The sequence below is a fragment of the Mobula birostris genome, chromosome 5 (assembly GCF_030028105.1).
Source record: "Mobula birostris isolate sMobBir1 chromosome 5, sMobBir1.hap1, whole genome shotgun sequence".
NCBI classification, from domain to species: Eukaryota; Metazoa; Chordata; class Chondrichthyes; order Myliobatiformes; family Myliobatidae; genus Mobula; species Mobula birostris.
In genome coordinates, this window is record NC_092374.1 from 98,785,619 (window position 1) to 98,813,214 (window position 27,596).

Consider the following 27,596-nt stretch of genomic DNA (forward strand, 5'->3'; position numbering starts at 1 on the left):
AGTGAAATTATGACTGACAGCATATTCCACCATTGGGTGCTTAGGGACGCGGGGAGCTGCCAAATGTGGTTGCCGAGGAGCAACCTATTCAAATAAGGAGGGTTGGGCTTATGCTTGAGGGCTGGTCCCTGGCGGGTGTTCCGGTTCCTGTCGCCGCCTCCCTGGCAGTCGAGTGACGCTTGTGAGACCATGGTGGCGAAGCAGCGGATCCGTATGGCCAACGAGAAGCACAGTAAAAACATCACCCAGCGCGGCAACGTGGCGCGAAGCACTGTGAGTACACACCGACCCCGGGCTGCCGTCGCCCCTCAACTCCCGGTGTCCCGGTGCCCAAATTCTACTCTGTTTACGTGGCTGTCTGGCAGTTTGCGTGCACTCCGGATTACGTCATGACGCTGCCAGCTGATTGACTTTCGTGGGCCCAAGGTTTTGATTGGTGACCGCTAAAGTCAATACAGTAAAGCTCCTCCTTTTTGTCTTCTCGCGGCCAATTATTTGTAAGGGGGCGGGTCATATGATGCCAGCTCAACGCGGGTGTGAGAGGAGCCCGACGGGAGGATAATGACGGGCAGAGTGAAGGGGTGTGGGGGAGAGTGAAGGGGTGTGTGTGGGGGAGAGTGAAGGGGTGTGGGGTAGAGTGAAGGGGTGTGTGTGGGGGAGAGTGAAGGGGGTGTGGGGGAGAGTGAAGGGTGTGTGTGGGGGAGAGTGAAGGGGTGTGTGGGGGAGAGTGAAGGGTGTGTGTGAGGGAGAGTGAAGGGGTGTGGGGGAGAGTGAAGGGGTGTGTGTGAGGGAGAGTGAAGGGGTGTGTGTGGGGGAGAGTGAAGGGGTGTGTGTGGGGGAGAGTGAAGGGGTGTGTGTGGGGGAGAGTGAAGGGGTGTGTGTGAGGGAGAGTGAAGGGGTGTGTGTGAGGGAGAGTGAAGGGGTGTGGGGGAGAGTGAAGGGGTGTGGGGGAGAGTGAAGGGGTGTGGGGGAGAGTGAAGGGGGGTGTGGGGGAGAGTGAAGGGGTGTGGGGGAGAGTGAAGGGGTGTGTGTGTGGGGGAGAGTGAAGGGGTGTGTGTGGGGGAGAGTGAAGGGGGTGTGGGGGAGAGTGAAGGGGGTGTGAGGGAGAGTGAAGGGGTGTGTGTGGGGGAGAGTGAAGGGGTGTGGGGGAGAGTGAAGGGGGGTGTGGGGGAGAGTGAAGGGGTGTGTGTGGGGGAGAGTGAAGGGGTGTGTGTGGGGGAGAGTGAAGGGGTGTGTGTGGGGGAGAGTGAAGGGGTGTGTGTGAGGGAGAGTGAAGGGGTGTGGGGGAGAGTGAAGGGGTGTGTGTGGGGGAGAGTGAAGGGGTGTGGGGGAGAGTGAAGGGTGTGTGTGAGGGAGAGTGAAGGGGTGTGGGGGAGAGTGAAGGGGTGTGTGTGGGGGAGAGTGAAGGGGTGTGGGGGAGAGTGAAGGGGTGTGGGGGAGAGTGAAGGGGGTGTGAGGGAGAGTGAAGGGGGTGTGAGGGAGAGTGAAGGGGTGTGTGTGAGGGAGAGTGAAGGGGTGTGTGTGGGGGAGAGTGAAGGGGTGTGTGTGAGGGAGAGTGAAGGGGTGTGTGTGAGGGAGAGTGAAGGGGTGTGGGGGAGAGTGAAGGGGTGTGGGGGAGAGTGAAGGGGTGTGGGGGAGAGTGAAGGGGGGTGTGGGGGAGAGTGAAGGGGTGTGGGGGAGAGTGAAGGGGTGTGTGTGTGGGGGAGAGTGAAGGGGTGTGTGTGGGGGAGAGTGAAGGGGGTGTGGGGGAGAGTGAAGGGGGTGTGAGGGAGAGTGAAGGGGTGTGGGGGAGAGTGAAGGGTGTGTGTGAGGGAGAGTGAAGGGGTGTGGGGGAGAGTGAAGGGGTGTGTGTGGGGGAGAGTGAAGGGGTGTGTGTGAGGGAGAGTGAAGGGGTGTGTGTGGGGGAGAGTGAAGGGGTGTGGGGGAGAGTGAAGGGGTGTGGGGGAGAGTGAAGGGGTGTGGGGGAGAGTGAAGGGGGGTGTGGGGGAGAGTGAAGGGTGTGTGTGGGGGAGAGTGAAGGGGTGTGTGTGGGGGAGAGTGAAGGGGTGTGGGGGAGAGTGAAGGGGTGTGGGGGAGAGTGAAGGGGTGTGGGGGAGAGTGAAGGGTGTGTGTGGGGGAGAGTGAAGGGGTGTGTGGGGGAGAGTGAAGGGGGGTGTGGGGGGAGAGTGAAGGGGTGTGTGTGGGGGAGAGTGAAGGGGTGTGTGTGAGGGAGAGTGAAGGGTGTGTGTGAGGGAGAGTGAAGGGGTGTGTGGGGGGAGAGTGAAAGGGTGTGTGTGGAGGAGAGTGAAGGGGTGTGTGGGGGAGAGTGAAGGGTGTGTGTGAGGGAGAGTGAAGGGGTGTGGGGGAGAGTGAAGGGGTGTGTGTGGGGGAGAGTGAAGGGGTGTGTGGGGGGAGAGTGAAGGGGTGTGTGTGGGGCAGAGTGAAGGGGTGTGTGTGAGGGAGAGTGAAGGGGTGTGTGTGAGGGAGAGTGAAGGGGTGTGTCTGGGGGAGAGTGAAGGGGTGTGGGGGAGAGTGAAGGGTGTGTGTGGGGGAGAGTGAAGGGGTGTGGGGGAGAGTGAAGGGGGGTGTGGGGGAGAGTGAAGGGGTGTGTGTGGGGGAGAGTGAAGGGGTGTGTGTGAGGGAGAGTGAAGGGGTGTGGGGGAGAGTGAAGGGGTGTGGGGGAGAGTGAAGGGGTGTGGCGGAGAGTGAAGGGGTGTGAGGGAGAGTGAAGGGGTGTGAGGGAGAGTGAAGGGTGTGTGTGAGGGAGAGTGAAGGGGTGTGTGGGGGGAGAGTGAAAGGGTGTGTGTGGAGGAGAGTGAAGGGGTGTGTGGGGGAGAGTGAAGGGTGTGTGTGAGGGAGAGTGAAGGGGTGTGGGGGAGAGTGAAGGGGTGTGTGTGGGGGAGAGTGAAGGGGTGTGTGGGGGGAGAGTGAAGGGGTGTGTGTGGGGGAGAGTGAAGGGGTGTGTGTGAGGGAGAGTGAAGGGGTGTGTGTGAGGGAGAGTGAAGGGGTGTGTGTGGGGGAGAGTGAAGGGGTGTGGGGGAGAGTGAAGGGGTGTGAGGGAGAGTGAAGGGGGTGTGAGGGAGAGTGAAGGGGGGTGTGGGGGAGAGTGAAGGGGTGTGGCGGAGAGTGAAGGGGTGTGGGGGAGAGTGAAGGGTGTGTGTGAGGGAGAGTGAAGGGGTGTGTGTGGGGGAGAGTGAAGGGTGTGTGGGGGGAGAGTGAAGGGGTGTGTGTGGGGGAGAGTGAAGGGGTGTGTGTGGGGGAGAGTGAAGGGTGTGTGGGGGAGAGTGAAGGGGTGTGGGGGAGAGTGAAGGGGTGTGTGTGGGGGAGAGTGAAGGGGTGTGTGGGGGGAGAGTGAAGGGGTGTGTGTGGGGGAGAGTGAAGGGTGTGTGTGAGGGAGAGTGAAGGGGTGTGTGTGGGGGAGAGTGAAGGGGTGTGTGGGGGGAGAGTGAAGGGGTGTGTGTGGGGGAGAGTGAAGGGGTGTGGGGGAGAGTGAAGGGGTGTGTGTGGAGGAGAGTGAAGGGGTGTGGGGGAGAGTGAAGGGGTGTGTGTGGGGGAGAGTGAAGGGGTGTGGGGGAGAGTGAAGGGGTGTGTGTGGGGGAGAGTGAAGGGTGTGTGTGAGGGAGAGTGAAGGGGTGTGGGGGAGAGTGAAGGGGGTGTGAGGGAGAGTGAAGGGGTGTGGGGGAGAGTGAAGGGGTGTGTGTGGGGGAGAGTGAAGGGGTGTGGGGGAGAGTGAAGGGGTGTGTGTGAGGGAGAGTGAAGGGGTGTGAGGGAGAGTGAAGGGGTGTGTGTGAGGGAGAGTGAAGGGGTGTGTGTGGGGGAGAGTGAAGGGGGTGTGGGGGGAGAGTGAAGGGGTGTGGGGGAGAGTGAAGGGTGTGTGGGGGAGAGTGAAGGGGGTGTGAGGGAGAGTGAAGGGGTGTGGGGGAGAGTGAAGGGGTGTGTGTGGGGGAGAGTGAAGGGGTGTGTGTGGGGGAGAGTGAAGAGGTGTGTGTGGGGGAGAGTGAAGGGGTGTGTGTGAGGGAGAGTGAAGGGGTGTGGGGGAGAGTGAAGGGGTGTGTGGGGGGGAGAGTGAAGGGGTGTGTGTGGGGGAGAGTGAAGGGGTGTGTGTGAGGGAGAGTGAAGGGGTGTGTGTGAGGGAGAGTGAAGGGGTGTGGGGGAGAGTGAAGGGGTGTGTGTGAGGGAGAGTGAAGGGGTGTGGGGGAGAGTGAAGGGGGTGTGAGGGAGAGTGAAGGGGTGTGGGGGAGAGTGAAGGGGTGTGTGTGGGGGAGAGTGAAGGGGTGTGTGTGTGGGGGAGAGTGAAGGGGTGTGTGTGGGGGAGAGTGAAGGGGTGTGTGTGAGGGAGAGTGAAGGGGTGTGGGGGAGAGTGAAGGGGTGTGTGGGGGGGAGAGTGAAGGGGTGTGTGTGGGGGAGAGTGAAGGGGTGTGTGTGAGGGAGAGTGAAGGGGTGTGTGTGAGGGAGAGTGAAGGGGTGTGGGGGAGAGTGAAGGGGTGTGTGTGGGGGAGAGTGAAGGGGTGTGGGGGAGAGTGAAGGGGTGTGGGGGAGAGTGAAGGGGTGTGTGTGGGGGAGAGTGAAGGGGTGTGGGGGAGAGTGAAGGGATGTGGGGGAGAGTGAAGGGGTGTGTGTGGGGGAGAGTGAAGGGTGTGTGTGGGGGAGAGTGAAGGGGGTGTGGGGGAGAGTGAAGGGGTGTGTGTGTGTGGGGGAGAGTGAAGGGTGTGTGGGGGAGAGTGAAGGGTGTGTGGGGGAGATTGACGGGGGGTGTGGGGGAGAGTGAAGGGGTGTGTGTGGGGGAGAGTGAAGGGGTGTGTGTGGAGGAGAGTGAAGGGGTGTGGGGGAGAGTGAAGGGGGGTGTGGGGGAGAGTAAAGGGGTGTGGGGGAGAGTGAAGGGGGTGTGTGAGGGAGAGTGAAGGGGTGTGTGGGGGAGAGTGAAGGGGTGTGGGGGAGAGTGAAGGGGTGTGTGTGGGGGAGAGTGAAGGGGTGTGTGTGGGGGAGAGTGAAGGGGTGTGGGGGAGAGTGAAGGGATGTGGGGGAGAGTGAAGGGGTGTGTGTGGGGGAGAGTGAAGGGTGTGTGTGGGGGAGAGTGAAGGGGGTGTGGGGGAGAGTGAAGGGGTGTGTGTGGGGGAGAGTGAAGGGTGTGTGGGGGAGAGTGAAGGGTGTGTGGGGGAGATTGACGGGGGGTGTGGGGGAGAGTGAAGGGGTGTGTGTGGGGGAGAGTGAAGGGGTGTGTGGGGGAGAGTGAAGGGGTGTGTGTGGAGGAGAGTGAAGGGGTGTGGGGGAGAGTGAAGGGGTGTGTGTGGGGGAGAGTGAAGGGGTGTGTGAGGGAGAGTGAAGGATGTGTCGGGGAGAGTGAAGGGTGTGTGTGGGGGAGAGTGAAGGGTGTGTGTGGGGGAGAGTGAAGGGGTGTGGGGGAGAGTGAAGGGTGTGTGCGGGGAAGAGTGAAGGGGTGTGAGGGAGAGTGAAGGGGTGTGAGGGAGAGTGAAGGGGGTGTGTGAGGGAGAGTGAAGGATGTGTCAGGGAGATTGAAGGTGGGTGTGGGGGGGAGTGAAGGGGGTGTGAGGGAGAGTGAAGGGGTGTGTGGGGGAGAGTGAAGGGGGTGTGGGGGAGAGTGAAGGGTGGGAGTGGGGGAGAGTGAAGGGGTGTGTGGGGGAGAGTGAAGGGGTGTGTGGGGGAGAGTGAAGGGGTGTGTGGGGGAGAGTGAAGGGGTGTGAGGGAGAGTGAAGGGGGTGTGAGGGAGAGTGAAGGGGTGTGAGGGAGAGTGAAGCGGGGTGTGAGGGAGAGTGAAGGGGGGTGTGGGGAAGAGTGAAGGGGTGTGGGGGAGAGTGAAGGGGTGTGTGTGAGGGAGAGTGAAGGGTGTGTCGGGGAGAGTGAAGGGGTGTGAGGGAGAGTGAAGGGGGTGTGAGGGAGAGTGAAGGGGGGTGAGGGGAAGAGTGAAGGGGTGTGGGGGAGGGTGAAGTGGTGTGTGTGAGGGAGAGTGAAGGGTGTGTCGGGGAGTGTGAAGTGGGGTGTGGGGGAGAGTGAAGGGGTGTGTGTGAGGGAGAGTGAAGGGGTGTGTGGGGAGAGTGAAGGGGGTGTGAGGGAGAGTGAAGGGGGGTGTGGGGGAGAGTGAAGGGGGTGTGAGGGAGAGTGAAGGGTGTGTGTGGGGGAGAGTGAAGGGGGTTGTGGGGGAGAGTGAAGGTGGTTGTGGGGGAGAGTGAAGGGGGGTGTGGGGGAGAGTGAAGGGGTGTGAGGGGGTGTGGGAGGGAGATTGACGGGGGGTGTGTGGGAGAGTGAAGGGGGTGTGTGGGGGAGAGTGAAGGGTGTGTGTGGGGGAGAGTGAAGGGGGGTGTGGGGGAGAGTGAAGAGGATGTGTGGGGGAGAGTGAAGGGGTGTGTGGGGGAGAGTGAAGGGGTGTGTGGGGGAGAGTGAAGGGGTGTGTGTGGGGGGAGAGTGAAGGGGGGTGTGAGGGAGAGTGAAGGTGTGTGTCTGGGGGAGAGTGAAGGGGTGTGTGTGGGGGAGAGTGACGGGGGGTGTGGGGGAGAGTGAAGGGGTGTGTGTGGGGGCGAGTGAAGGGGTGTGTGTGGGGGAGAGTGAATGTGGGTGTGGGGGAGAGTGAAGGGGTGTGGGGCAGATTGACGGGGGGTGTGGGGGAGAGTGAAGGGTGTGTGTGAGGGAGAGTGAAGGGGTGTGTGTGGGGGAGAGTGAAGGGGTGTGTGTGGGGGAGAGTGAAGGGTGTGTGGGGGAGAGTGAAGGATGTGTGGGGGAGAGTGAAGGGTGTGTGCGGGGGAGAGTGAAGGGTGTGTGCGGGGGAGAGTGAAGGGTGTGTGCGGGGAAGAGTGAAGGGGTGTGAGGGAGAGTGAAGGGGTGTGAGGGAGAGTGAAGGGGGTGTGTGAGAGAGAGTGAAGGATGTGTCAGGGAGATTGAAGGTGGGTGTGGGGGGGAGTGAAGGGGGTGTGAGGGAGAGTGAAGGGGTGTGTGGGGGAGAGTGAAGGGGGTGTGGGGGAGAGTGAAGGGTGGGAGTGGGGGAGAGTGAAGGGGTGTGGGGGAGAGTGAAGGGGTGTGTGGGGGAGAGTGAAGGGGTGTGTGGGGGAGAGTGAAGGGGTGTGAGGGAGAGTGAAGGGGTGTGAGGGAGAGTGAAGCGGGGTGTGAGGGAGAGTGAAGGGGGGTGTGAGGGAGAGTGAAGGGGGGTGTGAGGGAGAGTGAAGGGGGGTGTGGGGAAGAGTGAAGGGGTGTGGGGGAGAGTGAAGGGGTGTGTGTGAGGGAGAGTGAAGGGTGTGTCGGGGAGAGTGAAGGGGTGTGAGGGAGAGTGAAGGGGGTGTGAGGGAGAGTGAAGGGGGGTGAGGGGAAGAGTGAAGGGGTGTGGGGGAGGGTGAAGGGGTGTGTGAGGGAGAGTGAAGGGTGTGTCGGGGAGTGTGAAGTGGGGTGTGGGGGAGAGTGAAGGGGTGTGTGTGAGGGAGAGTGAAGGGGTGTGTGGGGAGAGTGAAGGGGGTGTGAGGGAGAGTGAAGGGGTGTGTGGGGGAGAGTGAAGGGGGTGTGAGGGAGAGTGAAGGGTGTGTGTGGGGGAGAGTGAAGGGGGTTGTGGGGGAGAGTGAAGGTGGTTGTGGGGGAGAGTGAAGGGGGGTGTGGGGGAGAGTGAAGGGGTGTGAGGGGGTGTGGGATGGAGATTGACGGGGGGTGTGTGGGAGAGTGAAGGGGGTGTGTGGGGGAGAGTGAAGGGTGTGTGTGGGGGAGAGTGAAGGGGGGTGTGGGGGAGAGTGAAGAGGATGTGTGGGGGAGAGTGAAGGGGTGTGTGGGGGAGAGTGAAGGGGTGTGTGGGGGAGAGTGAAGGGGTGTGTGTGGGGGGAGAGTGAAGGGGGGTGTGAGGGAGAGTGAAGGTGTGTGTCTGGGGGAGAGTGAAGGGGTGTGTGTGGGGGAGAGTGACGGGGGGTGTGGGGGAGAGTGAAGGGGTGTGTGTGGGGGAGAGTGAAGGGGTGTGTGTGGGGGAGAGTGAATGTGGGTGTGGGGGAGAGTGAAGGGGTGTGGGGGAGATTGACGGGGGGTGTGGGGGAGAGTGAAGGGTGTGTGTGGGGGAGAGTGAAGGGGTGTGTGTGGGGGAGAGTGAAGGGGTGTGTGTGGGGGAGAGTGAAGGGGTGTGTGTGGGGGAGAGTGAAGGGTGTGTGGGGGAGTGAAGGGGTGTGTGTGTGGGGGAGAGTGAAGGGGTGTGGGGGAGATTGACGGGGGTTGTGGGGGAGAGTGAAGGGTGTGTGTGAGGGAGAGTGAAGGGGTGTGTGTGGGGGAGAGTGAAGGGGGTGTGGGGAAGAGTGAAGGGGGTGTGGGGGAGAGTGAAGGGGGTGTGGGGGAGAGTGAAGGGGGTGTGGCGGACAGTGAAGGGGTGTGGGGCAGAGTGAAGGGGTGTGTGTGGGGGAGAGTGAAGGGGTGTGGGGGAGAGTGAAGGGGGGTGTGGGGGAGAGTGAAGGGGTGTGTGTGGAGGAGAGTGAAGGTGGGTGTGGGGGAGATTGACGGGGGGTGTGAGGGAGAGTGAAAGGGTTTGTGGGAGAGTGAAGGGGGTTGTGATGGATAGTGAGGGGGGTGTCGGAGTGTGAGGGTGGTGATGGCGAGTGAAGGGGGGTTTCTTGGGAGGGCAAGGGGAATGCCAGTTAGTGACGGGAACGGGAAGGGGGAGGGGTACGGGGGGGATGCCCGATAATGACGGAAAGATGAGGGAGTTGGGCGTGCCAGATAAGAACAGAGGGGTAAGGTGGAGGGTGACAGCGGGGGAAAGGTGTGAGGTTGGAGAGTGATGCAGGGGCAATGGTTGGGTTGTCGGAGTGTGACAGGAGTGGAAAGGGGGATTTTCTGGAGAGTGACAGGGGAGTGGGAAGGGGGTTTTCTGTTGAGTGGTGGATAGGATAGGTAAGGGGGTTGCTGGTGAGTGACAGTTGAGGGCAAGAGGGATATAGAAACATAGAAAATAGGTGCAGGAGTAGGCCATTCGGCCCTTCGAGCCTGCACCGCCATTTATTATGATCATGGCTGATCATCCAACTCAGAACACCGCCCCAGCCTTCCCTCCATACCCCCTGACCCCCGTAGCCACAAGGGCCATATCTAACTCCCTCTGAAATATAGCCAATGAACTGGCCTCAACTGTTTCCTGTGGCAGAGAATTCCACAGATTCGCCACTCTCTGTGTGAAGAAATTTTTTCTAATCTCGGTCCTAAAAGGCTTGCCCTCTATCCTCAAACTGTGACCCCTCGTTCTGGACTTTCCCAACATCGGGAACAATCTTCCTGCATCTAGCCTGTCCAATCCCTTTAGGATTTTATACATTTCAATCAGATCCCCCCTCAATCTTCTAAATTCCAACGAGTACAAGCCCAGTTCATCCAGTCTTTCTTCATATGAAAATCCTGCCATCCCAGGAATCAATCTGGTGAACCTTCTCTGTACTCCCTCTATGGCAAGGATGTCTTTCCTCAGATTAGGGGACCAAAACTGCACACATTACTCCAGGTGTGGTCTCACCAAGGCCTTGTACAACTGCAGTAGTACCTCCCTGCTCCTGTACTCGAATCCTCTTGCTATAAATGCCAGCATACCATTCGCATTTTTCACCGCCTGCTGTACCTGCATGCCCACTTTCAATGACTGGTGTATAATGACACCCAGGTCTCGTTGCACCTCCCCTTTTCCTAATCGACCACCATTCAGATAATAATCTGTTTTCCTATTTTTGCCACCAAAGTGGATAACTTCATATTTATCCACATTAAATTGCATCTGCCATGAATTTGCCCACTCACCCAACCTATCCAAGTCACCCTGCATCCTCTTAGCATGCTCCTCACAGCTAACACTGCCACCCAGCTTCGTGTCATCCGCAAACTTGGAGATGCTGCATTTAATTCCTTCATCCAAGTCATTAATATATATTGTAAACAACTGGGGTCCCAGCACTGAGCCTTGCGGTACCCCACTAGTCACCGCCTGCCATTCTGAAAAGGTCCCGTTTATTCCCACTCTTTGCTTCCTGTCTGCTAACCAACTCTCCACCCACACCAATACCTTACCCCCAATACCGTGTGCTTTAAGTTTGCACACTAATCTGTGTGGGACCTTGTCAAAAGCCTTCTGAAAATCCAAATATACCACATCCACTGGTTCTCCCCTATCCACTCTACTAGTTACATCCTCAAAAAATTCTATGAGATTCGTCAGACATGATTTTCCTTTCACAAATCCATGCTGACTTTGTCCGATCATTTCAGCGCTTTCCAAATGTGCTGTTATCACATCCTTGATAACTGACTCTAGCAGTTTCCCCACCACCGATGTTAGGCTAACCAGGCTATAATTCCCCGGTTTCTCTCTCCCTCCTTTTTTAAAAAGTGGAGTATGTTAGAAAATAAGGGGAAAGGGGATGCTGGCGAGGAGTGGGGGTTTGGTGTTATAGAGTAATGGGTAGGGGGAAGGATGGCTGGCTGAAGAGCGACACGGGGGAAGAGGGGGTAGTGCTGGAGAGTGATGGGAATGGGGGTGGTGATGCAGAGGGGAAAGGCGGCTGTAGAATGACAGATGGGAAAGGAGTGTTTGGTGGAGGGGCGAGTGGATGTGGTGCTGGGGAGTGATGGAGGGTGTCGGGAGAGTGATGGCTGAGGGGAAAGGGGGTGGGTGATGGAAAGGGGGAGGTGGCTGGAGTGGATCTTGAGAGTGTGGAGCGAGCTGCAAGCACAGGTGGTGCATGCGATTTTTAAGGTCACTTTGGATAGGCACATGGATGGTAGGGTTAGGGAGGCTATGATCTGGGTGTGAGTCGATGGGAGTAGGTACTGGTTTGGCACAGACTGGATGATATGAAGGGGTTGTTTCTGTGCTGAACTTTTCTATGATTGCATGAAACCTCCCTAACAGGGTTAGGTGGTTAATGCTGCCCTTTCTGGGTGGGTCTTTGAGGATACCACCTGTTACGTACCCTGTAACTGGGTTGCCAAACCAGCAGAAGTGGACCACTTAGTTGGAGTCTGGTTTAACAGAAACTACTGAAGTTTTATTAAAGAAATAAGTAACACAGTGCTCTAATCGTAAGGATATAAATGCAACAGGTTAGCAATGATAAAACACACATGTACACAGAACTAGGGTAATAGGAATCAATCAAGCTCTATCGCAGTCTAGGGGTAAAATGATCAGTCTCAAGTGACGCAGAGTTCAGTTCGCAGTAATCGCTGTTGTGCTGTTGGGGGGAGAGAGAGAGAGATATGCAAATCTGATTCAGCAGACCTTTGATGTTCTTCGCAGTTGGCTTTCAGGGGGGCCCTTTTTTTTATGTCTTCTGTGGTCACCGACTGTGATCCCTCCGTTCCGGATACGACCGTTCTTCCACGGTGAATCCAGCACCCAGGCAAGGGCGGACGCACACACCAGGTTCCCGCCGATCGTACCTTTTCACCCTGTGCGTCTATGGTCGGTCCTGCAACCAGACCCCCAAACTTCCACCAACTTGTGGGGGCACACCGCTTCCAGGGTCTCGTTATCTCGTGGTGTCATGGTGTCTGTTGCCTTAGCGAACCTGTTCCTTTTATCCCCCTGCTGGGGTATCGCCTGTCCATCAAACTTCAAACAGTTCAGGTTCAAAGCCACCGGTCTGACAATACTCGGAACTGTGTCTCTTTTCGTTAATCCCTCTCGTCTCCCATTAACATTTCTGAATGTTTCCCCATTGTCTCTCTTATCTCTCTAATCAGCATCAATCTTCTGATAACTTGGTCTTTTGTCACACCCCTATCCTTCAAAGGGTTTTTACCGGGGTAAAAATTATAGGCATGAATACACTATTAGATACACACAAATATGCAGGTTCATCAGCTATTGGCTAATACAGAGAATTTTAAGTTGTCAACACCTTGACAGACAGTCAGCAATCACATTTTCTGTTCCTCTTATATGTGTCATTTTAATAATCCTCTAAGACCAGGCTCCAACTTAGCAAACTTCATAGTGGCCAAAAACACGAATGAGTTGTGATCAGTGTAACTTCTCAGTGGTTTTCATCCTGGACACGGGTAATAAGGGTGGTCCCACACCAACTTAGCGTTCTTTGGCAAGGGCTTAGTAAGAGGGTGGGTAATATCCGCAAAGTTTTTTTTGCAAAACTTCCGATAGTACCTCACCATCTCCAAGAACCTTCTCAGGGCTCTCTTGTCTGTCGGGGTGGGGACTTCATAGATAGCCCGCACCTTAGCTTTCATCAGAGCCAGCTGCCCCTGTCCTACCACAAATCCTATATAAGTGACCTTCGCGTGGCCGAATTCACTTTTTGCGAGGTTCACTGTCAGGCTGGCTTCAAACACCTGTTTAAACAGTGCCACAATGTGCTCCTCCCACGTGTCACTCCAGACCACTACATCGCCAATATACGCTTCTGCGTTCTTTAGCCCTTTTGTCACTGAATTAATCATCCTATAGGGGTGTTGCTCACTAGGCTGACCTGATGTGACAACAACACCTTGTCCTGGCTCTTTGCATCGCCTCAGGACATCTGGACATACGTGTGCGTGCTGTTTAATTAGCTCTCTTAGCAGGTCACTTTGTTCGGGGATTAAGGGAGAGACCTTATCAGCAATGCTGGCCAAAACAATAGACTTCTCCCATCTGGTCGGCACCATACTTATCTTTTCAAAATGGGTTTTCCCCTTATCAGGTGGCACACTAGCCTCATTAATTTTCGTGATAACACTGACTAGGTCTGTTCGCCTATCGTGGCAAGCTGTTAGCATATCAATAAGCTGTGTTGGCTCACATCTACAATAGGCAATAGCATCCTTCCTCCTGTGCTGCCAGTAAAACTCTTTCACGATTCCGCCGACTGTTTTCCTCCCCCCAAAATGTCCACCGAGGGGTATCTTGTGGGTCAGGTTAAGAATCTCATCCCCATAAATTTTTGGCACCACCCCCCATTCCTCATCTGCGGGCACAGTACTTGGTCTCCATTTCTTACTTAGTACTCCCTCCTCCACATAATAGCCCACTGGCTCCCTTTTTAATTCTGCTTTGGAGAGAGCTGTCTCTGTCAAAACCATCAGCTCCTCGTCTCGCTCCTGTGCCTGTACAAATTCCTTCCTTGCTAATGATAAATCTACCTTAATTTCCATTTCACTACGCTGCTCCTCACTTTCTAACCCCTTCTGATACAAGGCTGGTAAAAACGTCTCAGCCAAATCTATATTTACTTCGGCAGCCTTTCTAGACACACGCCGAGTCACTGCGCAAACGGGATAAACCTGTGAGTCCATGGGCGGGGCCTCAATCCTGGCAGGCTGGCTTGTCAATCTTACTGCTGGGTACACCTCACCGCCGGCGAGGTCATTACTGAGTAAGACCTCCACGTCTTTCATCGGTAGTTTGGGCCTCACCCCGATCGTGACCGGTCCAGAGACCAAGTCGCTTTTTAGGTGTATCTGGTGCAAAGATACTGCTTCAGTCCCTTTCCCAATGCCTTTTATCACACTGACCTCCCCAGTCTGGGTCTCTGAACTAAAGTCTAACACACTCTCTAAGATCAGTGACTGACAAGCTCCAGTCTCTCTCCAGATCCGCACTGGAACTGGGTTTGACCCCTCTTTCACTGACACCAATCCGGCTGAAATAAACTTCTTGCGCCCTTCCTGAACTTTATCAGACCTCTTCTCCCCTAGCAGTTTGTTTGCCAGCTCAATACAGCTAGTCAGAACCGTCGTTTTTCCTTTCCCTGTTTCCTTCTTTGGGGCAAAGCACCTGGACGCAAAGTGACCGGCTTTCCCACAATTATAGCATACGACCCCAGGAGACTTCCTACCAAACTGCTCCCGGTCTTCCTTATCCTTCTCACTAGTCCCCGGCTTAGTTTCTGACTTTTCTGGTGGACTCTCTCCGCCCTCTTGACTACCTTTCTGGTAGCTTTTACTCAGGGTAAACTTCGCTTTGTGCGTTAACGCGTATTCATCCGCTAACTTAGCAGTTGCGGCTAAGGTTTCTGCCTCTTTCTCATCTAGATAGGGCCTCATACCTTCAGGGACACAACCTTTAAACTGCTCAATCAGTATTAGCTGTAGCAGTCTGTCATAATCCCCATTGACCCCTTTCGAGGCGCACCAACGCTCACAATACATCTGCACTCACGGGCAAACTCTAAATACGTGCGGCCCCACTGCTTCCTCACATTCCGGAACCTCTGCCGGTATGCCTCTGGGACCAACTCATAAATCCTGAGTATCGCCTCTTTCACCACATCATACCTCTGGGCATCTTCTGTGGACAAGGCCGAGTAAGCTTGCTGGGCTTTTCCTTTAAGTACGCCCTGAAGCAAAACAGCCCACTTATCCCTCGGCCAGTCCTGACTTGCAGTGACTTTTTCAAAATGGAGAAAGTACCGATCAACTCAAATGGGGGAACCAGCCTAACCTCCTGGGTTGCCCTGAACCCTCCACCTTGGTTCGGCATGGGCCCCTGCGCTAGCGTCATCCTTAACTTCTCCAGCTGAAATTCCCTTTCCCTCTGTTTCTCTCTCTCTTGTCGTTCTAACTGCTTCTCTTCTCGTTCTAACTGCCTGTCCCTCTCTTCTCGTTCCAGCTGTTTTACCCGGAACTCGTGCTCGAGTCTCAATTTTTCAATCTGCAGCTGTACTGCTTCTCCACCAGGTTTGCCCATAGATACCACCTCCAGCTCCCCTTGGGGAAACACACCTTTAGATACATAATGCTCCATGATTGCTCTGTGCATCTCCGCTCTCTTCATTGTCGACTTCCCATAAAAAGATTCAACCGTTTGGCAACAGTTGCCAACTCTGATTTCCGGGCATCCTCTAATGCCTCCAAGGTTGGCGCTTTTAGAAATTCCTCAATCTCTATTTCTGCTGTTTGCCCTTTCTTTCTTTTGGGAATTTTAACCCAATCAATTTACCCAGTCCCAAATTTGGCATTCAAAATCCTGGACGAGCCCCCACTTATGTTACGTACCCCGTAACTGGGTTGCCAAACCAGCAGAAATGGACCACTTAGTTGGAGTCTGGTTTAACAGAAACTAATAAAGTTTTATTAAAGAAATAAGTAACAGTACTTTAATCGTAAGGATATAAATGCAACAGGTTAGCAGTGATAAAACACATGTACACAGAACTAGGGTAATAGGAATCAATCAAGCTCTATCGCAGTCTAGGGGTAAAATTATCAGTCTCAAGTGATGCAGAGTTCAGTTCAGCTTAGTACAGTTCGCAGTAATCGCTGTTGTGCCGTTGGAGAGGGAGATATGCAAATCTGATTCAGCAGACCTTTGATGTTCTTCGCCGTTGGCTTTCGGGCGGGCCCTTTTTTTATGTCTTCTGTGGTCACCAACTGTGATCCCTCCGTTCCGGATACGACCATTCTTCCGCGGTGAACCCGGCACCCAGGCAAGGGCGGGCACACACACCAGGTTCCCGCCGATCGTACTTTTTCACCTTGTGCATCTATGGTCGGTTCCCGCGACAGACCTCCAAACTCCCACCAACTTGTGGGGTCACACCGCTCTTCCAGGGTCTCGTGATCTCGTGGTGTCTGTCGTGCCTTAGCGAACCTGTTCTTTTTATCCCCCTGCTGGGGTATCGCCTGTCCATCAAACTTCAAACAATTCAGGTTCAAAGCAATCAGTCTGTCAATATCTGAAATGTGTTTCTTTCCCGTTAATCTCTCTCTTCTCTCATTAACATTTTGAATGTTTCTTCATTGTCTCCTTTATCTCTCTCATCAGCATCAATCTTCTGATAACTTGGTTTATCGTCACACACCCGACAGTGGAAACCCATGGGTTGGGAGTATTAAGATGTTCAGAAGTTGGCCAGCAGGTTGGAGCACAGGGTCACTTAGATTCTTGACAAGTCAGGCCGTCAAAAGTTGTGGGTGAGAAGACAGGAGAATGGGGTTGAGAGTGACAATAAATCAGCCACGATAGAATAGCAGAGCAGACTCGATGGGATGAATGGCCTAATCCTGCTACTGCCTCATGGTCTTTATGGTGGTAGTACACCTCAGTGAATTGGGAACAGGCAGTGGCGCTCACTGAGAGTGGTGGTGGGGAGAGGTGGACAAAGGAAACACTCACCTTCCAGCCTCTGCCTCTTGGCCAACTTGCCGCGCTCCCTGCGCCTGCTGTACCAGGGAAAACACTTAAGTACGTCCACACCCATCACCGGCCTGTCAGCGAGCCGTGTCCTGCAACAAGGTGGGGTCAGCATACTCCTCTGCTGTCCCTCAGCCACACTCCTCCTCCATCTGGCCCCTTCCCTCACACACCCTCCCCCACCCTAAATGTCCGTCTTTAGCTTGAATTTCTGTGGGGTGCCCTGACGTGATGAAAATTGCCAATTAGCTTTATAGAATAATAGGGCACTGCAGCCATCGACCTGCAACTGGACCATAGACCTCCATACCTCTCCCATCCATGTCCCTATCAAAACTTCTCTTCAGTGCTTAATCAAACCCGCATCTACCACTTCGCCGTTGACAGCTTGATCCACACCCGCACCACCCTCTGAGTGATCTTTATTTCTGTGTTTTCTAACCATTGGACTTTGCTTAATGTTAGAAGCTGTTCTCTGTTGCCCAGCCTCTGTGCAGTGTAACATGGAGAGGATGATCTCCAGGGGACCATTTCCGTATCAATCATCTTCTATCACCTGTCAAAATTGAACTAGGGTATATAAACCATGGTGTCGAGAGGCACAGTCGGCTCCTTCACTGTCCTTTCCAGTTCTGCCCACCCTGCAATCACATCACTTCACCGGTCTGTTGCTGTGCCCTTGTCAACACCAACCCTAATGCACAGAAACACCAATGCCCAGGACGTGAAAAGTCTGCAGAAAGTGGTGGGTAACAGGATAAGGGGCACTATCACAGGGAAGCATCACAGAGCCCTGCCCTCCAGGCCATGCTCTCTTCTTACTGCTCCTCACAGACAGGAGGTACAGCAACCTCAGGTCCCACACCAGGTTTAGGAACAGCTATTACCCTCGATCCATCAAGGATGCCTTCACTCATCTCAGTTCACAACCTACAGACTCTCTTTCAAGGACTCTACAACTCATGTTCTCAGTACTTTTTTATTTGCACATTGGTTGTTTGTCAGTCTTTGTTTACATATAGTTTTTCATAAATTCAATTCTTATTTTTCTTTGAATGCCTGCAAGAAAATGAATCTCAAGGTGGTACATGATAACATGTATGTACCTTGACAATACATTATTGTGACCTGCTTCCCTTGTTCTGCTTCTGAAAATCATTCACTTCAAATCCGGCTGTGCTGTCCAAACCTGTGCTCTATCCCCATCATCCATCGGACACTCTAATGTCAACAGACCTGGCCTGTCTACAGCCTCTGTCTCCCACGTCTCTGAGATACCCTCTCACACTCACAGCCTGAGAGGACTCTGCTTCCAAGTTCTCCTCGTCTGTCCCCTCACCTGTCTCTATCCTGGCATTTCTTCCCTAAGCATCCTGGCACTCTCCCCCTTTACAGTTTAAACTATTTAATCAAAGTTTTGATCAGTTTTCCTGCTACTATCTTCAGTATCAGGTTTAGCATCACTGGTATATGTTGTGAAATTTGTTAACTTTGCAGCAGCAGTTCAATGCAATTTATAATAATGGAGAAGATAACTGAGTTACAATAAGTATATGGGTGATGGAATCACTGCTCCTCGAAGATGTCATGTACATTGATGGAACTGACTAATTTTACAACTCTCCAGTTTACTTCGATCCTGTACAGTAGCCTCTCCCCCCTCCCCCGCAAATCCCATACCAGAGGGTGATGCAGCCAGTCAGAATGCTCTCCACGGTATATCTGTGGAAGTTTGTGTGTTTGAGTTGACAAATTAAATCTCCTCAAACTCCAAAGGAAATATAGCTGCTGTCTTGCCTTTCTTGCTGCATCGATATGTTGGGTCCAAGTTAGATCAGCAGAAATACTGACACCCAGGAACTTGAAATTGCTCACTCTCTCTACTTCTGATCCTTCTGAGGATTGGTTCGTGTTCTCTTGTCTTTCCCTTCCTGAAGTTCACATTCAGCTTTTTGGTCTTACTGACATCGAGCGCAAGGTTGTTGTTGTGACACCACTCATCTAGTTCTATATCTATCTCCTGTATGCCCGCTCGTCTCCATCTGAGATTCTTCCAGCGATGGTTACATTAAAATTAATGTGGTATAGTGCCAGTGAGATGTCTGGGCAGGGTTTGACAATAAAAACCATAAAGCCACAAAGTACAGGAGCAGAATTAAGCCATTCAGCTCATCGAGTCTGCTCCACAATACAATTATCCCTGATTTCTTTTTTCACCCCATTCTCCCCATAACCCTTCACCTGTTACCATTCACAAACCATTCAATCTCTGCCTTAAATACACCCAATGACTCCACAGCTGTCTGTGGCAATAATTCCAGATTCACCTCCCTCTGGCTAAAGAAACTGCTCCACATTTCTGTTCTAAAGGAACAGCCCTTTATTTTGAGGCAGAGATCCCAGTCACGTTAGTGTGTAGGATGGGTCTGAGTGGTGCAATCTGGCCCTGTCGGTGTGCAGTGGGACTTGGTGGTTGGACTTAGTCAATTGGCATTGGTGGGGTGGGAGGAGTTGCCTGGCTGCCCATGTCCACACTAACAGTCTGTGTGGTTTTCCAGCGGCCCCTGCAGGAGGAGAAGGCCCCAGTCGCTCCCTGGTTGTTGGCTCTCTTCGTGTTTGTGGTGTGTGGATCAGGTGGGTGTCTCACTTCTACCTATTTGGTGTCGGCAGTGAAGAATGCATTATGACTGATATGCACAGACTGGTCAGCCTGCCCATTGAGCTTGTGGGGGGAGCTCTCCAATCAGTCTCATTCCTCTGTTCTCTCCCCTCTACCTCCTCGGTTATTCATCTTGATCCCCTTTTGGAGGAGAAAAACTCCATTATCAGATTTGTTTCAATAAAATGATTCACTTTAATAAGATCAGAGGAATCTTGAGTTGTTGGGCTTCCCCAGTTGCCATTGAGAGATTATGGTCTGTCTAGGCCTTTCACTATTTGATAGGTTTAATAGCATAAGATATAGGAGCAGAAATAGGCTATTCCGCCCGTCGAGTCTGTTCTGCCATTCCATCGTGGCTGATCCAATTCTTCCAGTCATCCCCACTCCCCTGCCTTTACCACACCCTTTGATGCCCTGGCTAATCAAGAACCTATCTATCTCTGCCTTGACTTGGCCTCCACAGCCACTCATGGCCACAAATTCCACAGATTTACCACCCTCTGACTAAAGTAATTTCTCTGCATCTCTGTTCTAAATGGACATTCTTCTATCCTGAACTCATACCCTCTTGTCCTAGACTCCCCTACCATGGGAAATAACTTTGCCATATCTAATCTGTTCAGGTCTTTTAACATTTGGAATGTTTCTATGAGATCCCCCTCATTCTCCTGAACTCCAGGGAATACAGCCCAAGAGCTGCCAGACATTCCTCATACAGTAACCCTTTCATTCCTGGAATCATTTTTGTGAATCTTCTCTGAACCCTCTCCAATCTCAGTATATCCTTTCTAAAATAGGAGCCCAAAACTGCACACAATACTCCAAGTGTGGTCTTACGAGTGCCTCATAGAGCCTCTACATCACATCTCTGCTCTTATATTCTTAACCTCTGGAAAAGAATGCCAACATTGCATTTGCCGCCTTCACCACCAACTCAACCTGGAGGTTAATCTTTAGGGCATCCTGCACAAGGACTACCAAGTCCCTTTGCATCTCTGCATTTTGAATTCTCTCTCCATCTAAATAATAGTCTGCCTGTTTATTTCTTTGACCATACACTTTCCCACTTTTGTATTTTTGTATTTCATTTGCCACTTCTTTACCCATTCCCCTAAACTATCTGTCTCTCTGCAGCCTCTCTGTTTCCTCAACACTACCTGTTCCTCCACCTATCTTTGTATCATTGGCAAACTTAGCCACAAATCCATTAATCCCATAGTCCAAATCATTAACATAAATCGTAAAAAGCTGTGGTCCCAACACCGACCCCTGTGGAACTCCACTGGTAACCAGCAGCCAGTCAGAATAGGATCTCTTTATTCCCACTCTCTGTTTTCTGACGATCAGCCAATGCTCCACCCATGCTAGTAACTTCCCTATAATGGGCTATTATCTTGCTAAGTAGCCTCTTGTGCGGCACCTTGTCAAAGGCCTTCTGGAAATCCAAGTACATCACGTCCACTGCATCTTCTTTGTCTACCCTGCTTATAATTTCCTCAAAAGTTGCAGTAGGTTAGTCAGGCAGGATTTTCCTTTCAGGAAACCATGCTGGCTTTGGCCTATTTTGTCATGTGCCTCCAGGTACTTTATAATCTCATTCCTAACTATCGATTCCAACAACTTCCCAACCACTGATGTCAGGCTAACAGGTTTATAGTTCCTTTCACTCGTTTCAATGAGATTCCCTCCTCATTCTTCCATACTCCAGCGAGTGCAGGCCCCAAGCCATCAAATGATCTTCATGCATTAACCCTTTCATTCCCGGCATCATTCTCATGAACACCTATCCTGTACATATTTCCATTTCTGTGAGAGATTTCCAAGTTCCCTTGTCATTCCAGAATCCCTGGCTCTGTCATTCTCAGAATTCCCATTCTAAGTGTCAGCTAGTTTGTACAGGGTATCAGTTTGCTTTAAAGGTCTTTGGTTTTGTCATTGGTAACAGTGTGGTGTGGAGGTGGGACAGGGGGCAGTGGCTGCTGGAGTTGGAGCAGCATCTTCAGCTGCTGATGATTAAGAGTCAGACTCACAGGTCCTTTGGCCCAACTGCTCCGTGCCAACCAAGATTCCCGATGACGGGCCCATTTATAAAGAATAGCTTTATTTGTCACATGTACATCAAAACATACAGTGAAATATGATGTTTGCATCAACGACCACACAGTCCGAGGATGTGCTGAGGGCAGCCGCAAGTATTGCCCCCTTCCGATACCAACATAGCAACCCCACAACTCACTATCCCGAACCCCTACGTCTTCGGAAGGTAGGAGGAAACTGGAGCACCCGGAGAAAACCCACGTGGTCACGGGGAGAACAGGCAAATTCCTTACAGATAAGGATGGAAATTGAACCCTCCGACCATTAACAAAGGGGATGGTGAACCCCAGGCTGGGAATTCCTGTTCTAAACTTTTCCCATCACGTTCCTGGCCAAGTACACTTTGAATGTTGTTAATGTACCTGCTTCAACCTTTAAATTCCCTTTTTCAATATTTTTTATTAATTTCTACATAGAAGAATACAGAGTACAAGAAGATATATACTATAGGTAAAAGAAATACCATATACATTATATTTGAATCACACTTGCGACCTCATTGCCCTATATTCATGTAAATTAAATTAAATTGTAATATTGAAATATAATTTATTATACAAAAAAAAAGAATCTAAGCCCACTACTAAGATCGAAGCTGTTTGGTAAAGAAAGAAAAAGGGAAAAAAAAACCTTATCATATAGTGAAATATGTTATTAGCCAACATCTGTACTTTAACAGCAAATCAAAGGTTTTGAAAATAGTTCAAAAATGGTACCCACAATGTTTGAAAGTCTTGGCTAAATTCAGACATTGAACAACGAATCTTCTCTAAATTTAAGCATGGCATGACATAACATCACGTAACGATTGAGCGTGAGTAGGCAGAACGACATCCTTCCATTTAAACAAGATTGCCCTCCTAGCTGTAAGAGAAGTAAATGCCAAAATGTGCAAATCAGGTGTCTCCATAATAATATCTTTTCCTCCAACAATACCGAACAAGGCAGTCAAAGGGTCAGGCTTAAAATTTACTTTGAAAAATACATAGAAAGTTTGGAATACTTCCTTCCAGTATTTTTCAAGACTCAGGCATGTCCAAAACATATGAATTAGTGAAGCTTCTCCATTGTTACATCTATCACAATAGGGAGTAATAAAAATGAGATAGCTTATCCTTAAACACGAGGAATTCTGCAGATGCTGGAATTTCAAGCAACACACATAAAAATTGCTGGTGAACACAACAGGCCAGGCAGCATCTATAGGAAGAGGTACAGTCAACGTTTCAGGCCGAGACCCTTCGTCAGGACTAACTGAAGGAAGAGTTAGTAAGAGGTTTGAAAGGGGGAGGGGAAGATCTGAAATGATAGGAGAAGGCAGGAGGGGGAGGGATGGAGCCAAGAGCTGGACAGGTGATTGGCAAAAGGGATATGAGAGGATCATGGGACAGGAGGCCTAGGGAGAAAGAAAGGGGGGGTGCCAGAGGATGAGCAAGGAGTATAGTGAAAGGGACAGAGGGAGAAAGAGAGGGGGGGGGGGGAAATAAATAAATAAATAACGGATGGGGTACAAAGGGGAGGTGGTGTAGACCCGATGCAGGCTGGGAGACCGTTTCGCTGAACACCTATGCTCTGTCCGCCAGAGAAAGCAAGATCTCCCAGTGGCCACACATTTTAATTCCATGTTCCATTCCCATTCTGATATGGCTATCTACAGCCTCCTCTACTGTCAAGATGAAGCCACACTTAGGTTGGAGGAACAACACCTTATATTCCGTCTGGGTATCCTCCAACCCGATGGCATGAACATTGACTTCTCTAACTTCCGTTAATGCCCCACCTCCCCTTCGTACCCCATCTGTTATTTATCTATCTCTCTCTCTTTGTCTCTCTCTCTCTCTCTCTGTCTCTCTTTCTTTTTTCTCCCTCTGTCCCTCTCACTATACTCCTCGCCCATCCTCTGGGCTCCCCCCCCCCTTCCTTCTCCCTAGGCCTCCCGTCCCATGATCCTCTCATATCCCTTTTGCCAGTCAACTGTCCAGTTCTTGGCTCCATCCCTCCCCCTCCTGTCTTCTCCTATCATTTGGATCTCCCCCTCCCTCTTTCAAATCTCTTACTATCTCTTCTTTCAGTTAGTCCTGACGAAGGGTCTCGGCCTGAAACGTCGACTGTACCTCTTCCTATAGATGCTGCCTGGCTTATCCTTAGTCATGTGGGCCCTATGGACCACTTTAAATTTTAAGAGGGAGTGGCGGGCACATAACGATGAAGTGTTAACCAATTTAAAACTTTCATTCCAAGTTTCCTCAGAAATTGATGTCTGTAAATCTTGTTCCCAGAGATTCTTAATTTTGTCTAAAGGACCATTTCTCATTCCTAGCAACATGCCATAAATATTGGATATTGAACCATTATGAAAAGGTTTCAAATTAGAAATTCTGTCTAGTAAGTTCTTGTCGGGACTTGAGATCGCAGATCTTTAATTTGTAGATATCGAAAAAAGTGGGTTTTTGATAAGCTGTATTTAGCTGACAATTGCTCAAACGAAGAGACTTCCTCCAACAAACAAATCCTGGAAGCATTTAATACCCAATCTAACCCATTCTTTAAAAACTAGATGGGTCATAGAAAGTTTAAAAAAAAATTAGAAAAAATGGGACTTAAAAGAGAAAATCTCAATAAACCAAAGTATATTCTAAACTGTATCCAGATCCTCAAAGTATGTTTAACTACCAAATTGTCAGTTAGTTTAACCTTTTCCTGTAGCAACCTGTTCCATAGTGACCACTCCTTGGGTGGAATAGTTGTCCCTCAGATTCCTGTTAAATCTCACTCCTCTCACCTGAAACCTGTGCTCTTTGTTCGTGATTCAAATTATTTGCCACACATGCATCAAAACATATATTGAAATGCATCACTGCATTTTACACTCAACACAATCTACTAAGGATATGCTGGGGGCAGCCTGCAAGTGTCACCACACATTCTGGCACCAACGTAGCATGCCCACAGTGTTTGGCAGAACAAAACAAAACAGAGAATGCCAAGCAACAAAACAATAACAGCAAGACAAGACCCCTTTCCTCCTACCCTCCCACACACACTCTCTAACCCCAGGACATCTCTAGCCTCCAGTGCACTCTGGATTTGCGGACATCAAGCTTCAACTCCACAACACTGGGAGAAAAGACTGCGCACATTCACCCTACATGTGCCCCTCATAACTGTAACTGCCAATGAAAGGGCACAGTTCAAGGTGGACTGAGCTGTCTGATCCTGGTCAGGAATATCTGTTGTAAAGGGTGTGACCAACTGGAACATGTCGAGTTGGAGCAATATATTCTAATATCTTTGCTTCTTTTCTTCCACCGCAGCGATTTTCCAGATTATTCAGAGTATCCGGATGGGAGCTTGAAGGATGATCCGGCTGGTGGGAGCAATTTTCCATTCGCCTATTGCCGACTGTTTCTCCTCTTCACTCTCTGATTCCTGATCGACTTCTGTCTGGACTGAACAACAAACTTACAGTCTTATATATAAATCCAAATCTACCATCAGTATTTCCCAGTAATAAGTAAGGCGGGTGCACATTGTAGACAGTGATATATATAGATATATATATATATACATACATATATATATATATATAAAGTAACTTATAGAATAAGGCAAAAATAATGGCAACCTGAGCAGTATACATATTCCAGTCATTTGCTGATGCTCAGTGTAATTCATCACTTTTCTTCGTCCCTGTAAACACAAGGATGTCCCTGCTTGTTCTTTACTAGTGCTGGGTGCACCCTCTCAAGGTTCCCTGCCAATGTTAACCCTCAGTTCAGGAATTCCTAACCTTTGTTATGCCATGGACCCCTACCATTAACCGAGGGGTCCATGACCCCAGGTTGGGAACACCTATGTTCTGCTCGCTGTCTGGTAGCCTGGGTTTTTCTCAGCGTTTGTCTCTGTTTGCTGGAGCCTGACCCGGGCATTTCCCTGCTGTGACCACAAGTCAGTCAGCATCTCCCATCCCTCTGCCATTTGCTGGGTTGTGGGGCTGACTCTGAAGGAACAGGAACACCTCTGTTGGGTTTTAAAAAGCCTTGCCAGTCCAAGTAAATTATTTATGCACTTCGTCCTGTTTGAGGGATATAGTTTGGCAGGTTTTATTCTTACACTTAGAAGTGGAAACAAGATGCACTATCGTTCTGCACACTGACTTGTTACGTAAACCTCACACTCTAGTAATTCTGTAGACCGACCTTCACTTTCCGAGCCTGCATCATGGAGCAGATGGCAGTCTGCTTGCACTGGGTGACTGAGGACCTCTTTCCTACAGGGACTGTCAAATCCTGGCAGGCTACGATACTGACAGGTTTAGTAAGGTGCTGGGTCACTGCAGGTCTCTTTAATTCATACAGTCTCCTGTTCTCTGGTGTGCAGTGCATCATTCCTTCTGCCTCACACTCACATTGGACTTGGCAGGAGCTGATCTCGAGGGACCAATCCCTGATCTTTTCAACTGACCTGATTAATAAGCCCAGCCGCAAGCACGGCAGATTTTTGTCATAGGACCACTGACCAGGATAAGGGTTTCCTTATCCCTGCATGTTCATATGGCTCCATCCAACTCCAGTGGACACCTCTCCACTGTGCACTGTAATCAGCTCCCCTGTAGGTTCTTGGCCGTTATTGCAAGTGGCTTAACTCCTTAAATCATCTGTGTTGTCCTTGCCCTGGGAGTGTGTGATGGGACAATGTAGAGGGAGCTTCAGTCTGTGTCTGACCCTGGGAGTGTGTGATGGGACAATGTAGAGGGAGCTTCACTCTGTGTCTGACCCTGGGAGTGTGTGATGGGACAATGTAGAGGGAGCTTCACGCTGTGTCTGACCCTTGGTTTGTGTGGAGGGAGATTCACTCTGTGTTTTCCTGGGGGGTGTGTGGAGGGAGGGTCATTCTGTGTCTGACCTTGGGAGCGTGTAATGGGACAGTGTGGAAGGAGCTTCACTCTGTATCTGATGTCGGGACTGTATGATGGGACAGTATCAAGGGAGCTTCACTCTGTATCTGATGTCGGGACTGTATGATGGGACAGTATCAAGGGAGCTTCACTCTGTATCGGATGTCGGGAGTGTGTGATGGGACAGTGTGGAGGGAGTTTCATTCTGTGTCTGATCCTGGGAGTGTGTGATGGGACAGTGTGGAGGGAGTTTCATTCTGTATCTGACCCCAGGAGTGTGTGATGGGACGGTGTGGAGGGAGCTTCACTCTGTGTCTGACCCTGGGAATGTGTGTTGGGTCATTCTGTCCAATGTGCCATATCTATCCCTGTAATGTTATTTCAGCACAAGTATCTTTATAAAAGAAAATAATTAAGTTGTTGAACGGATAATTTAATCTGTAAATATCTGTCATAGAAGCAATGGTCTACTAATTGGCATTTCAGACCTTCTGTGGGTGGTCCTCCGACTCTTGTACAAGTTCTGATGCAGAGTAGAACCACCCTGGTCCTGTCCTACCCTGTGCCTTCCTGCGCTGGTGTGGTTTTGCTGGCCATTTCCCATGCCAGTGTCCTGTGTAGGGGGGAACATCACTGGAATCTGGTCAGAGAGGTGTTGATCCTCCTGCTGTGAAGATCATGAAGCATTCTCACTCCATCTGTTAAAAGAGAGATTCTGGGCTGATCTCTACTTTACCCCAGCAACCTGTAGCTCTTTGGACTCCAATCAAATGGACAAATTATTGTTTTCCCCAGAGTTACCACTGGCTGGACAGGTCTTTGCCTGTTGTCACCACAGTACAGCCACTCTGACAGGTTCAGGGAGTGATGGACTGAGATGATCTGTGATCTGGGCATGTACCCCTGACTTCCAACCGGTTGGCTGCAGGCTTTCTCTGATCACCATGGAAACGCAGACCTCCACTCCCTGGCTGGTCTGTGGCTCGGTAAGAACAGGGACCAGAGAGTAGGCATATCTCACTTAACCCCTGCACCAGCTTGAGAAGTACCTTGATGTCGTGACAACCAGTGACCAGGGTTTGAAAGTTTCCTCTGGTAACTGGCCTGGGCCCGGACTGGATCAAACCTGTTCCGCTGCTTGTTAGACCAGAGTCTCAGTGGAACTGTGGCAACACTGTACTACTGACTCCCAGCACAGCACACGCACAGTGGGTGGGGGTGGGATGTTGTGTGTGCCAACACTGCCCTCCACCTGATTGTACAGTCAGTGACCAGCTTCTGTCCAATCAGACAATCCATCTCCCAGTGGACATTTGGGGATGGCACAGTAGCCTAGCAGTTAATGTAACGGTTTACAGCGCAGGCAACCCAGGTTCAATCCCCACTGTTGTCTGTAAGGAGCTGATACATTCTCCCATGACCATGTCGGTTTCTTCTAGGTGCTCCAGTTTCTTCCCACATTCCAAAGACGTACGGGTTAGTACCTTGATTGGTCACGAGTAGTTGTATGGCACGGACTCATTGGGCCAGAAGAGCCTGTTACTGTGCTGTATCTAAATACAATTACATTTTACTGGCATTTGGTTGAATTTTACATTTGAGTTCCCAACCCCTAAAGGGTGAATTTTGTACTCAATGCTTCTGCCATCCTGGAACATTTGTATTTATCAGCAATAAAGGATGTACCTGCCTTGTTGTAAATGATTGTGGCTTTTGATTGATAAACTGCCAATGGGGATAAATTGACCTACAGGTGCTGGAATCCAGAGCAGCGCAATCTCCTGGAAGAACTCAGCATCAGTGGGAGAAACAAATTGTCACTGCTTCGGGTTGAAACAGAGGGGAGAGGGGAAGGGGAGGGGAGTGATAGGAAAGGGTTC

The 27,596-nt window shown here is 51.3% G+C and overlaps 1 protein-coding gene across 1 annotated transcript; it reads left to right on the forward strand.

Moving 5' to 3' along the window:
* The first annotated feature begins 132 nt into the window (after positions 1 to 132).
* Positions 133 to 27,417, forward strand: LOC140197919 (stress-associated endoplasmic reticulum protein 2). The gene is made up of 3 exons (XM_072258526.1): positions 133 to 273; positions 18,619 to 18,694; positions 24,134 to 27,417. Exons 1-3 carry the CDS (start codon positions 190 to 192, stop codon positions 24,172 to 24,174), a joined length of 201 nt encoding a protein of 66 aa, XP_072114627.1. The 5' UTR covers positions 133 to 189; the 3' UTR covers positions 24,175 to 27,417.
* The last annotated feature ends 179 nt before the right edge of the window (positions 27,418 to 27,596 follow it).